Raw genomic sequence first — 16,626 nt, forward strand, 5'->3', positions numbered from 1 at the left:
AGGAACCATTTAAAATCACACCCAACAACATTTAAAAACAACAATGATACAGCAATTCTAACCAAATGACCAATAGTAAATAAAATGGACAGTCAAGATTGTTTATAAATAAATGGCTCCAGTCAACAATTTCAACCATCCATTTGGTTGGGCCATCATGGTTGCTTATGGTTCTAAAGACTTACTAACTAGATGAAGCGAAAAACAAGAAGTGAGTTGAACAATGGACTCAGCTTTTCATATCTTTTCTAACCCATGAAGTTATTATCGTTTTCTTTTAAGCATGCATTTTCTTCGTGCACATGCCCTCCCATGGTGACTGGACCTACCTACTCCTGGGTCACGAAACATTCGTGGTGGAGCCCACCAGACAAATACATGCCACACTGGCATGCATGTAGAGAAATGTGAGTAGCTGTTGTTTTCACTTCCCACAATTCCAGACCAGACATCATGAAACTGGCCAAGTACTAAGCCTTCTCATTTTTGTATAATCTTTTGCATATCTTATAATTGTGAATAACAATAATCAAAAGAAAGAGAAGCATATTGTTGATCAAAATCTTCGAAACGGATGAACTAGATTGTCCACAAAGAGGAGAGGACTACATCTTGGAGGGAACTGTCTCTCTTCATGGCAGCTTTGAACTCATCGAACGTGACCTTTCCATCACTATTGGCATCCATCTGATCGAAAATCTCATCAAGCTTCCCAGGTTCTGTTATATCTGCTGGAAGGCAGTCTTCTGGCAAGGCCTATATGGACTTCAGTTAGCAGATATTTTCTACCATATCCAATGTAAAACTATAGAGAAATGCTAAAAGGTAATTCGTGTGCAGGAAGACTGGAAAGGTGGAGATTCAGGTTGCACATGTACAAGATCCAGGCTGTTCATTAGGTGGGGAATGCCATGAACACACCTTGTCCCAAAATTCTGTCAGGTCTGCATATCAGGTGAGACACATAAATGTTGAACATAGATCAACATGTATGGTTCCCCTAGCAAGTGGATCGTTGTGATTTTTGGGCCAGGGCATTTTCAAGGTGGCCCCCATCAGATCAATAGACATATCTTGCACCTTTGTACTGCCTTGGCATTTCTTGAAACTCTGCAGGCTTCAAAGGAAGGGGGAGAGATATTTACTCTAAGCATTGACACTACTTCCTTTGTGATGCATCCTGACCTGTCTGTATCATACATCTGATGGGAACATAAAATGCACACATGTTAAGCTCAAAATTTTATGTAGTATAGAAATTCGAGATATGAAAAGATAATTTCATTTCACTTGATGAATACACAGTTCCTTGGAAGACATAGGCACGAGAAATAAATTGTGTATTAGGCTGTTTCAGAAAATGATCAAAATAGAGTTTATACGTAGCAAATGTAGCTGTTTGAAATTATTAAAAATGTTTTAAATTATGTTGCTAAGCATTTTGAATTCTGATTTGAATAAGAGAAGCAATATATACAGTGGACCTCTCAATATCCTATGAGACTATCCAGAAGGCCCCATCATAGGATGTGCCATGGCCTAATATCTCCCCTATCAGATGAAATCAGCCATCCAATAAAAATGGATAATTACAACAAACAGTCCGCAACATACAGAATAGTCAGGACATCCAATGGGGAAGATTTTTTGGGGTATCTCCCATCCGCCGTGGGCCCCACCAAAGTAAATGAGCAAATTCTCAATCCAACATTATATATTTACTCATTTTGTCAAAAACAAAATAAAACACTGCTGGAGAGTATCTTGAGTAGTACTAATTAACTCAGGAATAGTTATACAATACTTGACGGCTTGACCCATGGATATGGGAGTACCCTCAGATCTAGTTTGTAAAAGGGGTGCCCATTGTTTAGTGATCCAAACCATTCGTTTATTGGGCCCCACCACGAAAGAATCTTCAAGATCTGTGTTTCCTCCTGTCTGTAGTTTACTGTAGTAAATTACCTAGAAGCAGAGCTGGAGAGCATCATCTCCATGTGAATTTCTGAGGCTTGAGAAGACACGTAGGATCTCTCTCATGTCCACAGTCCCGTCATGGTTGTTGTGGAATAGATCAAAGACACGTGGAGCAAGGGGGAGAAGCGACCTCATGTTCATTGCTTTTAGCACTTGTTCAAATTCAGAAAGAGTCTCCATTTGCACATCTGCATTGAAGGCTTCTCATTTATTGATCACACATTCAAAAAATTAAATAGTAAAACAAATTATTTTCAATTTTTGGGCCAGATTACAACATGGGTCGGTCAAACTTCACAAGATAAGGCCACTCATCCTCAATAGATCTGGACATAAGCACACCAGTCTAGACTCCAATTCGTGAATCTCATTGTGGATGAACAATTGCCTAAAAATCACATTATTGTTTTCATGATGATATTTTTGTGATTTTGCCTATCAAATTTAGATTTCTATCTTTCAAAAAAAAAAGAAAAAAGGATTGCTAACAGTTTTCTTTTTATCAGTCTACCAATTTGGTGGTTGGGACATGCTCATCCAGTGGGGCCCTTGATTTAGGGGAGTCAATATTGGAATGTTACTTGCAATTTGATTAATCTTGTTAGAGGGAGAATTTAGTTTATTTCAGTGCTCCCTTGGGACACCATATCTTTGTTGTTCAATTATTAATAAAAGAGGTTAGGGAGGTCATTCTGTCATTAACATTTCATTTTCCCAAAATCCCTCTCTCTACAACAAATCTCAATAAGAGAAGGCTTCTGTTTGGATTGCTCAATTGAACTGAATTACAGTAGTCCTGTTCATATTAGCAATTCCAACCACTCCAAGTCAATCTTTAAAATGCATGGAATTGCAGTTAGGATTTGGTCATCACTACGAAACACGAATTACAGTGTTCCCACTTCCCACATTGAGTTTGGTCGGCTCCTCTATACTTTGAATTCTTGCAAGTTCGTTCAATGGGGCATCTGAGCAGACCCTAAAACTAACTTTAAAACATTAACATCATAAATCCATAAACATTCACTTTGTGTGAACCATTTGATTTTTCTTTTTCTTTTTCTTTTTTTAGATAGGATTCAGGTTGAATTCTTTACCATTTTCCATGGGATTAGATCCCAATAATATCCAATCATAAATCATAAGATTCTATCTACATTCGTTCTATAACATTTTGCAACTGGTTTCGACCATAAGATACTAATGGAGAAGAGAGTAGAGAAGAAACTTGCATTCTCTTGAAATGTTTTCTCAGCTTCTCGAGCTTCTCATGAGTAAGATCATGGGACCCTAACAGAGTCATCAACTTCTTCGTTCTCAAGAAAACCATTCTACTCAACACGCTCGCTATTGCTGCAGTGCATATTTGCACCGTGCATTGAAACTTTGCAGCCATGAAACAACCTCCGAGTCCATTAGGTCCTCCTTTGCCGAGTCACCGATCACCCATGGATGCAATAGAAGCTGTTTACAGGACAAATTTTATACTATAATAATTAATAACACTGTATATTATATAATGTGTGGGAATAAGGTTTGAAAACTCAGAATTTAGCTTAGAATTGGAGAAGGCTTGAGTACTAGTTGACTCGAAACTCTACTTGGTTGCCATTTTAAATTTCAAACGCTTGTCATTTACTCTGGTTTTCTGGGTTGCTGAGTACTCAATTGAGATTTACTGGGTTTTATTTTCCTAGAAAGAAAATTTAATTTACCTCCCCTAACTCAACCCAGGTCTTGATCAAGTTAACTCAGTGAGTTTTTCAATGACTTTATCTAGTTTTGGATGAGAAATTCATGAAAATGCCGATACTTAAACAGGAAATGCACAAATGTTTGAACCAGCATTTGTTCATCCCAATCAACATTATATGTGGGCCACCTTTTGGTGACCATATTCGTTCTTATGTGGGGGCTCCGTGGTAGGTCAGAGACACTGCAAAAAATCATCCCCATTGATTGAACCTAATATCTGTCTGGGCCCACAATACCAGCAGCTTATAATACCTAGGGATGGCCAACATGTATGATTGATGTCTTTTTAGATTTGAGCATAAGTAGCTAATGTAACATGAATGGACTAATGGCCATGCTATATACCTCTTGTGCAGTGGGTCTTCTGTGAGGATCGACGGTCAGAAGACTGGAAATCAATTGCTTTGCGGATGAAGAGATGGTCTTCCAAGTATGTTCATCAAAGCTGAAGTCACCCTGTGTGGAAATGGTTTCCAATAAGAAACAGAAACGCGAGGAAGTATAGCAACACTGAGTGTGAAATCATTTCACACAACAAATCCTTCTATGAATTCGCATCAAACAATATAGAAAAAAGAAAGAAAGAAATGTTAAGACCAACATCCATGCATTTGGAGGTGAAATTTTGAAGTTTGGGATACACAGAAGGGAAGAAAGGATGAGCATCACTGATGTAGAACAGGTTGCAGTTGATTTCTTGAAGGGCCAGGATAGAAAAAAAGGGGGCCGAAAAGCTCGATCTAGGACGAAAATGGCGTGAACATGCTCTATGAGTTCCAACAATCACTACTTTTAATGTCCCCCTTTTGCTATTTTTGGGGTTTTAAGAGCCCGGTTGTAGTCCAAAGTCTTTGTTTTAGTCATCTAAGAGTTGTTTACAAGTTTGAGTTGGATTAGACATCCTTTTACTATTTTTAATATTTTTAACTGTTTTAAGAAAGTTTCTTATTTTGAGATGGATTAGGAATCCAGGGCTTCTTTGCTTATATAAGCCCATCAGGTACATCGTAAGCAACACATCATTTAATAATATTAATTTTATTCTCATTTTAGAGATTCTCTTCCTTGTGGATTCAAGGGCTATTCATGAGAAGAATAAGGTGATCTCTTCTCTTTTCTCCACACACCCACTACATCAAGCTCTCCTAAGTAGTAACCAACAGATGAGCAATGACAAAATTATGAGATATGTGCAAAGAAAATAGAAGAAAAGAACTGCTAATGTATATCATACTCTAGTTCTATTACAAGCTTCCAAGTTTAATGTAACTAGCTAATATCATTTTTTGCTTCTCTGGATTCTATGTTGCATGAAAAGGCAGATACCTGGAACATCAGACAACACCAGGAATGACCTAAACAGTGCTTGCCAAAGTCTACTTTCTTAGCATACATCTGAAAGTTCAGAAACAGAGATGAAAAGAGAGGAAGTACTTGCAGACAGGCTGTTGCCAAACCAAGAATCCTCCAAATGCACCTACATGGTGCAATCATCCGAGAACTGGGATGTCCATAGGTGGGTCCCACTGTTAATGTTTGCTGACCTACAAATCATGCTGCTCTGCTCATAATTTGTGCCCACACATATACGTACGCAGCATCTTACTCAAGTGACTGCAGATAGGCGGCTCCGATAAGATTCTTCATTTCCTAGACGAGATTATTAAGATTTTTTTGGATGTTCAATCGAATTGAATAGCAAGAACAGCATTTATTAATGAGTAAATGACCAAAGTGCGCTAGCCTCACTCCATTCATAATGACAGGGTAGCGACCTGAATTGGAATTACTAATGTCTCAGTCCTACATGCAATTAGGGGTTTGGTTGTCACTAGGAATTAAAATGATGACGATTGAATTGAAATTCAGTTCAATTGAACATCCAAACACACCTTCAGCACTAAAACAATAGCTAGGACACCCAGAAAGGGGGATGGGCCATGGCCTAATATCTCCCTTATCGGATGAAATCAGTCATCCAAAAAAAAAAAAAGGATAAATACAACCAACAGTCCGCAAGGTAAAGAACAGTGAGGACATCCACTGGCGAAGAATTTTGGGTATCCCCCATTCACCGTGGGGCCCACCCACCAATCTACACAAGCAAATTCTCGTTCTAACATTATATATTTAACCATGGATGGACAATTGTCCAAAAATCACATTGTTTTAAACGATACTAGTTTTCTGATTTCAGATCTGAGATGTCGTGTAGCTGATGGAGAGGCTGCAATTCTAGCAGGTGCACCTAGGTTTTGAGTTGTGATTTCAGCCCATGGATAACTGCTGCACCCAACCCAACTTGGTGCCGACTCGACCTGAATCGGTACTTGTGACCGGGTTGGACTCTGTCCGGATTAGTCCAGGCAAGACCTGGACTCGGATCAGGTCAGGCATGCTGGACTCAATGCCGACTCGGGTCGAGTTCGGGTTAGGTCTGTTTCAAAATCGGATCGAGTCGGGTCAGCCCTAACTCAGCCTGACTTGACTTGATTCCCACCTCTACATCTAATCCATCCATCAGGCATGCATGTGCCTAACCATCTAAGTGCTCTGAGCAACCTAAACACAATCGGATCCAGGTCTGGGCCCTTAAAAAAACTAGACCCGAACCCAAAAAGACTAGACCACCCAAGGCTGCTGGGTGCAGGTTCTCTAGGAGACTAGGACCCAACCTGAACCTGACCTGTTGACAGCCCTTCACATATGAGAATCTCTTCTATACATGGTTTAGGTTGGACCATTTGATGTAACCCTTTGAAGATGTGACTATTGCTACCTCTGTTTAATTATTTTATTAACTACTTAAGAGACTTTCTAACCCCATTCTCATCACTTTCACATGCACCTCTACTGGCATGCATACAGAAGATACAAGCCGTGTATCAGGTGGGTCCCATCATCTACTGGAATCCAACCTACCCTTGGCTCAAGGATCTTGTAGTTCCTTCTGTGACATGGAGTTTGTAAATATGGGGACCATGATCTGATGATCCAGATCATTGATCTAAACGATCTGTACTGTTGTCTCAAAATAGTTCAATGTTGGAACCATCCTAACCCTTGAAGCTATGGCTCAAATACATCTCTTAATAACGAGAAGCTAGCACGTGGGAAAGAGAGCAGATGGGAGCCTGGGTTTTAGATGTGGCCCACTCATCACATGGGGCCCGCATTGAACATACCCTGTACTGACTTTGGATGGACCATTACCCAAAAAAAAAAAAATTTGCAGCGAGGAGATAGCACTAACCATCTGATTGATTTTCCCCTTGAATCCCACCACTCACTATTTTACTTTTAACCATCCATTTGAGATCCATTAATTGGATGGCCAGGATTGCCTGTTCAGTATGATTTTATAGACAGACTCCATCCACAATGGCACCCACTGTTTGGATGGTCTGGATAGCTATAAATCAGGGCCGCATGTGAGGAGGACGAGTCACCTCCTTATGTGAGTCTACCCCTATTTATGGATTATCGAACCACGTACAAAAGCATGGTGGGTCCAGTATCTCTAGAGGCATTGGATAAAAACGGGAATAACATTCGACGGGCCAATTGTATCCATGCACCGATGCACGCGGCATAAGGAGCAAGTCTGTCAATGGCTGGGCCTGAAAATTTTAGAGTTCTTAGCCCAGTAGGCCCATCTTGATCAGTTCAAGATAGGGGTAGCAATGGCTCGGGTTCGGGTTCGGGTCCGGGTTATTTGGATGGATGACTTGTCGCATTGAACCGAATCAGATCAGACTGATTCCAAGACGACTTGGAGACTCATTAACTCGTCCGAGTCTTAAAACCATGAAGGCGTCAGCTTAAACCCAACCCATTTATTAAACGTGCCCATAAGTCTAGACCAAGCTTGACTCGTAGCCCATTAACCAATAGCCCGACCCATTCAATTGTAATTCAGTTGGGCTCAATCCACCAAACCTGAACTTCACAACCATACTCTGGTTTCAAGGATTTAAGGGATCGCAGAAAATGAGAACTAATGATTAAGACTTAATTCCAATTTTGGTGGGCCCCATGTCCTCCATGACAGATTAGTACATGAGGGGCAGCGTTTTCCTAGTTTAATCACAACTATGGATCATTTTATTTTTATTTTTCCTGAAACTTCATATAGTTGTGATTAAGGGTTTAAAATGATGCTTTCTTGTGTGGAATCTGACATGGAGATATGGGGCCCGCCTGAATTGCCATCAGGGCATGATCCTGATTGTGCCCGGGATAATCCCCCACCCAAATCAACTATTTAGTCCATTTACACATCTGTGTTTAAAACCTTAGGATTTTTGCCATGCACCAACTTGCAAGGTCCTGTTCTGGTACTTGACTTGCATAGGGTGATCGAGTCCATCCATCTGGTGGACTACACTGATCAGCAAAAATGTGCAGCATTTATCATACAATGTCGGAAATTCCAGGATTTAGAGGTGCGGTGCCATCCAGTTAGAAAGATTTTCATCTCCCAACTGCGTGGGTCCCGGAAGGTTAATGGCTGTTTGGATCACTTTTTAAATCATTGCAAGTTTCTTGGGACCATTCTTTATAAACCTAATAATCAGATATTTCTAACCATCAGATCGGTGGTTGTCCAAGTTCTGCATCAATCACACAGTTCATGATATTGACAGATCATATGATCCACCCACGAGCCATGCAGTCTTAGTCAAGCAATCCACACTCAAGCATAAAGGCGGGCTTCAAATAGAAAATGACCAGGAGTTAAAGAGTTGTGGTTCCATCCGGCTAGAAAGATGCTTTCATCTCCTAATTGCGTGGACCCTGCAGTATTTCTGGCTGTCTGGATCATTTTAAATTAGTGACTGCATGTCAGGATCACTTTAAATTATTATATAGCAAAGAATCTATTACAGCTGTCTAAAATGGAACATATATGGGCAATAATCTAGTATGTGATCGTAATTAGATGTGACCCTTCTCTTTCCTTTACTTTGAATATCTCTAGTTTGTTGTTGGGTATAGCTTGGAGGTTGAAAAGGAATATGATTACTCGTTTATTTTAAAGAGAGGCTGGATATCAGATCATATGGATCATTTGATCATTGAGGCTTTTGGGGTGTGGTGGAGATTGGATGAACAGAATTTCAGGTGTCCTAGAGGGAGAGCTTCCTTTCCTTATTTAAATATGAAAGGGAGATTGACTGTACTCGCCTTGAAGTTTGGGCAAATTACTTAGAAAGCTAGGTCATTTTTCTAGGGAAGAAGAAGTTATGTCATATTTAATGCCAAGAAAATAATGTGTACGGAACCCTTTTTTTACGCGTGGGTAAGGACCAAGCTTGTGGGGCCCACATTGATGTATGTGTATAATCCGTGCCGCTCATCCTTTTTACCGTGTCATTTAAAGGCTCGGGCCCAGATATCAGCCTGATCCAGAGCTCATATAGGCCACCTAATAGAAAATAATGGAGACAATGGAACCCACTATTGAAACTTTTCAAGCTCACTTTGATGCTTGTTAGAAGTGGACACTGCCCAAGTCAGGACTTTTTTGGGCCCACGTGGAGCAGGCCGACAAAATGGATCACCTCATTGTGGGCCTTAAGCTATGGTACCAATGGTTTGGTTCAAAGAGAGAGGGAGGGAGGGAGAGAGAGGGCTGAAGATTTCAAAATGCTCTTTTCCCGTTAGATTTTTAGTATGTCGGCTCGCACATGTGCTTCAGCTAAGCTCGGGGTCCAACGGGAGAATGAACGCTCCGATGGGGGACCTCCGTGGTGGGTCAACATCACCAAGTTCTCTGGGCCCACCATGATGTGTGTTTTATATCCAGACTGTCCATCCATTTGGTGATAGCATTTTAGGACACGAGACAAAAAAATGATGCAGATCCGAAGCTCAAGTGGACCACACGACAGAAAGCAGTGGGGACAATGACATCCACTGTTGAAACCTTCCCAGGGCCGTTTATTTGAGACACAGTCTGGCTAGTGACGCTACCACTAGATAGGTGGCTAGTGGTACGTGCTATGTGAGCTCACCATGATGTATGTGTTTTATCCACACCGTCCATCTATTTTTCGTGGTCATTTTAGAACTTGTAGTGACTTAATGTTCACCCTTAAAAGCCTATAAAGGCCCAATATAATATTTATTTGACATCCACCCTGTTGATTTGGTCACAAAGATCTAGATGAAATATCAGCTGGATCCAAAACTTTAATGCCCCAAAAGTTTTTAATGGTGGGAGTTCAATCAATACGATTCTCTATGATGTTGTTTGCTTGAGATTTGGATCTACCTCTGTTTTGGTTTCATACGAAATGACAGGAGAAAACGGATGGATGGCATGGATGCATGGTCGTGAGTATGGATGAAACACATATATCATGTTAAGCCCATAAAGCAATGACCACTGGCCACCGGCTAGTCCACAGTCACTAAGTCAATTCTCATCCGTTTATTTGCCATCCAACCGGTTCATAAGGTCACGTTCGTTCTAAACTTACGTGCCCCTGAAAAGTTTTTAATGGCAGACATTTAATTTTTACTGCTTTTCGTGTAGTCCACTTGATAATTGAATCTGCATTATTGGACTCATGCCTAAAATAATCTCGCAAAGTGAATGGACAGTGTAGATATAACACATACAGCCCCACAGATCTTGATGATGTCAACACACCACCAAGGTTTGTTGCCCACCAGGCGATCCACTTCCTATGATGGAAAGCTGAGCTGGAGGCCTTGCATCTGGGCCTTCAGTGTAAACACATTACAAATGGGCCCAGCTGTTGAAGAACAAATGAGGGCTAGCAATTAGGGGTGTACACAATCGAGTTAGGTTGGTTAGCTTGCTTGACTTGACTCGAAAAGGCCCGATTCAACTTGGTTCGAAGCTGAGTTCGAGCCAAGTCCAGCTGATTTTTTTAGCTCTAAAAAATTTTGGACCGAGTTCAAGCTTGCCCGAGTTCGACTCGGATCAAACTAGTTCGGTGACTCGGTTACTTTGATATTGATGTTGTTCACCAAGTGTTTGATGATATGATTCAATGAAAAATTGGCCAATGGCAAGGAAGGTATGTGTATGAAACAAATATCATTTTTCCTTTATTTTAATGCTGCCTATAAGGTGTTTGATGAAATACTTGTAAACAGCTACTGTTATTTTACATTCAGTGAGAAATTGAAAGTGCACTGCATGTGTTTGTGAAAATGCCACGAAGGCTCGATTTTGGCTCAAACTTGGCTTGAACTGGCCTGAGCTGCTAACCGAGCCGAATTCAAGCTGGGGTCAACTAGTCGAGCTAAGGCCAGCTTGACTCGGTTGGACTCGGTGTACACCCTTGCTAGCAATTATCCCGGTATATGCCGGTTAGGTTAGATCCAGGCCAGCCTGGTATGCCTGGCGTAGCAGGTCCAAGCCTCAGCATGACTCAATCAAAGCTGGCTCAGCCCAAAAATTGATAAAATCCGTATCTCCCTTCGGACTTTTCTAATCTATTCATTTACCAAGTCAACTGCACATGTGTAAAGATAGATAACTGTCTAAGAATCAAAATAGCATATTTATAAGGTCAAGCGCAATTAGAGTCGGGTCAGTTGGGCTAAAATGACCTAGGACTGAGCCCCAACCCAAAAATAGATCTGGCCCTACATGCGAAGCCCAAGCTTGACCCATGGGCAAAACTAATAGGTCCATGCCCAGCCTAAAGTTGGGTCAGGTTCACCGGGTTGGGTGGGTTACCCAACCTGATCCCACCCTGGGGCCGCTCATGCTGTTATGGGTTGGATTATTCATGGACTGGACCTGGGTCTATTTTCAGGCCAAGTAATCTTACCCCAACAGGATAGCCTTGGCCCAGCTTTACTATGCTAAGACTAAAATAAAATTGAGCTGGATGGGCCCTATTATTTGCCAGTTGGACCGGGCTAGACGGCCTACAAGTTCCGAGGAACGTATAAGACCTCAGGGACGCGGTTTGCGTCCTACCCTGTCTGGACGGGAATCCGTCCAGGCAGGGCTATGTAGGGACCACCGTGATGTAAGTGTTTTATCCACTCCATTCATCATTTTTCTTTATCATTTTAAGATATGATAATAAAATTGAGGGAGGTCCAGAGCTCCAGTGGACCATACAAAAGGAAGGTGCATTAATAATGACACCCACCGTTGAAATCTTTCTAAGGGCTACTGTGATGTTTATTTACCATCCAACCTATTCATAAGGTCATGTAGACGTGGATGAAGTGAAAACACAAATATCAGCTTGATCCAAAACTTCTCCAACTCCCGGTAAGTTTTTAATGGTGGAAATTCGATATCCACTTTGTGGTCCACTTAAATCTCCAAATACCTCAATCTTTTTTAAAAAAATATCAAATTAATATTATAAAAACTATGAACGGAGTGGATAAGATAATTACATCACGGTGGACCCCACAGAGCCCTGCCGGACGGTAGTCCGGGTGGGGCGGGGGTAGGACGCAATCCGCGTCCAGACCTCAGATGGAGCTGAGCGCTGACTGGGCTGTGACCCGCGTCGTTTTGACCCTAACCGTAGGGCCACCTTGATGTGTGTATTGTATATCCATGCCGTCCATTAGTTTTTCCAGCTTATTTTAGGGCATGGTTACAAAAAAGAGTCAGATACCAATTTCAGGTGGACTACACCATAGGAAACAGTGGTTATTGACCATTATAAATTAAGCTGATTTTTTTTTTCTTTCATCCAGGTCAGAGTGACTTTAAGAACAGGTTAAATGGTCACGGGAAAGTTTTTGATGGTAGACTTTTGATGAACATTGTTTCCTGAAATGTGGTCTACATGAAATTAGTATCTAGTTGGTTTTTGTAACCATGCCCTGTAATAAGCTGTCAAAACCGGTGGACGGTGTGAATGCGGAAAGAGATGCTGTCCAATAAGTGAGCTATAACTTGTTGGGGAAATGGGGGTGTTCCCAATGCATTGATAATATAGGTTTATTTAGTTTTGATATTAAACGGATTTTTATTTCTTTTTCCTTATGTTAACTGGATGAACTAATTCACTCAAATATATATATATATATATATATATATATATATATATATATATAGGGAAAACGTACTATGCGCTCGACCTCACGAGTCCGTCCCATGAGGTCGAGCTGTGTGGGCCCCACCGTGATGCGTTTCGAACATCTACCCCATTAGTCAGATGCACCATTCCATCGTGGGCCTAGGTCTCCAAAATCAAGTCAATCCGTGACTTGTGGGCCACACCACATACAGAAGTGGGGAGGGGCCGTGCACCATTAAAACATTCATAATCATTTTTTGGGTCCACTGAGATGTTTGCAAATCCAGCCCATCCATTATGTGTGTCCCACTTGTATGAGGGTTCAGACCAAGTTTCAGCAGCATTCAAAACTCAAGTTGGCCCCACCAAGTGCTTTTATATGTTTTAACGGTGTCTTCACATGAATTTAGATGGTATGGCCCACCTGAGTTCCGTATACAACTGATTTTTGGGATATCCCATAATTTAGAGGGGACCCATCAAATGCACGGTGTTGATGGTCGACACGCATCACGGTGGGGCCCACACAGCTCGACCTCACGGGAGCTTATCGTGAGGTCGAGTGCATAGTACCTTTTCCCATATATATATATATATATATATATATATATATATATATATATATATATATATGAATGCTCACATGTGCACCTTCTTATGTTAGCATCCGTCAACACCTTTGCACACGTGTGTTAGGCACAAAATCTGAACAATCAACGTGAAGCCATTTGATCCAAAACTCTAGTGGAGTATATATAGCAAAGAGAAATGTAAATCAAGGGAGGAAATTGTTTGCTTTTGCCATAGCTCACCAGAGTTTTGTATCGGGTTGAAAGTTGGGCCAGTGAGGTTTCAAGGGGTGCCGCATCACGTTAATTGTTCAGATTTTGTGCCTAGCACATGTGTGAAGTAAATTTGAGACTTGTTCAAATCGCTAACACTTTATCTCTTGTAATTTCTGTTTTTTTATAGTGTATTATTCATCGCGTTGTACCGTAATTTTTTTTTTTTTCCAAAAGGAGTTTTCCACATAAAATTTAGATTGTTTGTATTTGGACTTAATTGTGTGATTAGAAGTACTTTGCTTGATTTACCTTTGTGTGCTTCCGCAGTTCCTCAATAGGCCTCTCCTCTTCTTTGATGAGGAACGTCAGTACCAGTGGCTGGTTGACTGATATGTGATGTATTGTGGTCCCCATCTGTCTTGGCCCAGCTTTTTTGAGGCATCTATCTGTCTAAAAGATTGTGGTCCCCATTACGTGTGGAGTGGCCTACACTACAAGAAAAATGGCCTTGGCCGACTGATGGGCCAACCCTTTGCCGGCGACCAGTTTTAATGGCTGCCGGCAGGGTCCTGTTTTAATAATGACATGATTTTGCACTCAATCAACAGATCTATTTTAAGGATGTCTCCTGTTCTAAACCAGAACTTAAGCTGCAAAGCTCAGTAGGTTCGCCAATTATTGATCCCCATCTCTCTCCAGATGGAAGTATGCTCGCTTACGTAAGAGATGATGAGCTGCATGTTTTGAATTTGTCATATGGCGAGCCTAAACAGTTAACATTTGGTGCTAGAGGAAATGCAAAGGTGAGGTTTGGTTCTTCCTTTCATATGTTCTCTAGTATTTTCTTTTGACACCAGATTATGTTTGTTTCAAATGTTGGGCTTGCTATCTAAAAGATATAAGGCTACCGTTTTCCATTTATGACCTGTAAAAGAATGCCTACGGTTAAAGTAGCGAGGAATGACATCTATGGTTATGAAATATGAATCCAAAATGCTCAACTTCACTAGAAGCCAGCTTACATTTTCCCCTGGTAGTATAAGCATTCACCTCTATTTTTTATTGTCCTGAGGTAATCACATATTCCCACTTAGCTGGGATAAGGCTTTGATGATGAGGATATGGGTGAGATAATTACATGTGACCACTAGTCCAGATTTTGTGGAAAGGAAAAGGTCAATGGTAGATGAAGAGATTAAAGGAGAGTGGAATTATTTTGTATTAAAGGAAAAGCACCTTTTTTTCAGATTCAAATTCACATTACTAGGGTAATTGGAAAAACAAACAGGCCCTTAGTTTATTTTTGCAGTTGGAGAGCATATCCCAGTGATATATATCTGTTTTTCTTCTTTTGATTTGGTAATTCTTCACAAAGCACTGAGTTCACGATCCATGTGTTTTAGGTAATTAATTTGTATTGATGGATCCAATTAAGCATCTCATTGTTTTCAGGTTATTGAGCTTCCAATCAAGCACCCTGAATTGTTTGAGAGTTTTGGAATAGCTCAGCCAAAGGTATTTCTAACTGTGCCACCGTACGATGCCTTTACTCTTTTCATGTGTCTTCCTTTTCACCAGTCAAAGGTATTTTACTCCTCAACAATGTGAGAAAGGAGAGCTGCTTTTTTCTAGTTCCTCAGGCAGAAGAGTGCATTCTCCGAGTGGTGGAGAGGGCCAATGTGCTAGTAATTTATCTGTCTACAGATGCAGCTGAAAGTGAAACTGATCTTCTACAGGCACTAACCATGCAGAATAGCAAGACCATACCTCTAGTGAAAAGGCCAGGTCACAGCTCCTCGAAATGGGATCCATTGTTGTAAAAAGGAGAGCTTATTTTTACTCATTTCTTTCTGTGAACTAAAGAGTAGATAAAAAGAAACAAATTAAACAAACCCAAACAAGATTTATAATGATCAATTACTCATAAGCATATAATCAACTCAATGCAGACTTGGGTCAGGCAGTCACTAGGTTTCTGTAGAACCTGGTGACAAAGGAGTGCTTGAAGAACTCATTCCTGACCCAACTGAACTCTGAGTCAGAATGTCTTGAGTCTGTGACAAGATCCAACATTTATTTATTTATTATCTGTGGACTCACAAATTAGCCATTTAGGTTTTCCCAGAACATAATGTGTGGAATTTCAAAAACCTTCTCATAACTACATTTTTATATGGGTGATTTTTGTTGGGAAGTATCCTTGCACCTACCTGGGTTTAAGCTATATGTATGCCTTTTTGTCCCTGAGGTTGAAGCCATGCTGCATAAGACGTTCTGTGCCATGTTGAATGTGTTCATTGGGTCATCGGGCTCGACATTCATTGAGGACATATTCCGGCTCCGGAAGGACTGGGGATTAGCTTTGGTTTGTGATGAGTATATGTGCCAAGGCGAGCAACCTAATTTCATAGCTGACGCGAAATGAAGAAGAGTGGTGGTCATGCTTTTGGTGTGCTTTCATTCTTTTCACATCATCAATGGCTATGATACACAACTCACCAAATATCGATAGAAGAAACCAGTCTCTTATAAACAATGGCAATCATTGGCAACAAGGAGATCATTGACATTAACCAAGGTATGTTAGCTGCTTAGATTGGTGTGTGTATATATATATATATACACACATGTGGGTCACCTTTTCTTGTAATTTTTCTTTAAAGATTATGTCTATGGCTACGGATTTTCGGTCGCCTTGAGACATATCACTACGGATATAATCCGTAGCAATATTTTAAAGCCATGGCTCATACCATGAGCCAATCATCTTTAGCTACGAATCTTATCTGTAGCTTTTGATCATGTTTATGGTAGTGCAGCAGAAACTGACGATTTAGCGGCGTCCAACACATGTGTCAGTAAAGGTCTTGACCGCTGGTAAAGCCTTTACCGACTGAGGCTTTACCGGCTGTGAGTAAACCGCGGGCAAAGGTTTTGCCGGTGGTTTTATGTGTATTTTCTGGCGGTTTTTACCGCCGGTGAAGGCCAGTTTTCTTGTAGTGAATTAATACCACAATGCAGGCCATGGGACCATTTTGGGTTAGATTTTTCACACGTGTTCTAGGTGGGTGCAT

At 40.9% G+C, this 16,626-nt stretch overlaps 1 protein-coding gene and 1 pseudogene across 3 annotated transcripts; one reads left to right on the forward strand and one right to left on the reverse strand.

Annotated features, from left to right (window-relative positions):
• Window positions 1-579: 579 nt before the first annotated feature.
• On the reverse strand, window positions 580-13,021 carry LOC131228150 (calcium and calcium/calmodulin-dependent serine/threonine-protein kinase-like; annotated as a pseudogene).
• A 1,111-nt stretch (window positions 13,022-14,132) lies between these two features.
• On the forward strand, window positions 14,133-16,155 carry LOC131227462 (O-fucosyltransferase 36-like). 3 transcript variants are annotated; one of them, XR_009162292.1, is made up of 3 exons: window positions 14,133-14,355; window positions 15,005-15,067; window positions 15,185-16,155. XR_009162292.1 is itself a non-coding variant. In XM_058223257.1 (3 exons), the coding sequence occupies exons 1-3, from the start codon at window positions 14,260-14,262 to the stop codon at window positions 15,370-15,372; spliced, it is 366 nt and encodes a 121-aa protein (XP_058079240.1). In that variant the 5' UTR covers window positions 14,133-14,259; the 3' UTR covers window positions 15,373-16,155. The 3 variants fall into 3 exon arrangements, 1 of the variants encoding a protein (XP_058079240.1); XM_058223257.1 differs by having other exon boundaries at window positions 15,166-16,155; XR_009162291.1 differs by having other exon boundaries at window positions 14,133-15,067.
• The last annotated feature ends 471 nt before the right edge of the window (window positions 16,156-16,626 follow it).

This window comes from Magnolia sinica, chromosome 15 (assembly GCF_029962835.1).
Source record: "Magnolia sinica isolate HGM2019 chromosome 15, MsV1, whole genome shotgun sequence".
NCBI lineage: Eukaryota > Viridiplantae > Streptophyta > Magnoliopsida > Magnoliales > Magnoliaceae > Magnolia > Magnolia sinica.

Bases quoted from the DNA above. Each gene is read 5' to 3' on its own strand.
- LOC131227462 (XM_058223257.1), top strand. From the start codon at position 14,260: ATGCTCGCTTACGTAAGAGATGATGAGCTGCATGTTTTGAATTTGTCA. The intron at 14,356-15,004 runs GTGAGGTTTGGT...CATTGTTTTCAG, and splicing joins GTGCTAGAGGAAATGCAAAG to GTTATTGAGCTTCCAATCAA. The intron at 15,068-15,165 runs GTATTTCTAACT...AATGTGAGAAAG, and splicing joins TTGGAATAGCTCAGCCAAAG to GAGAGCTGCTTTTTTCTAGT.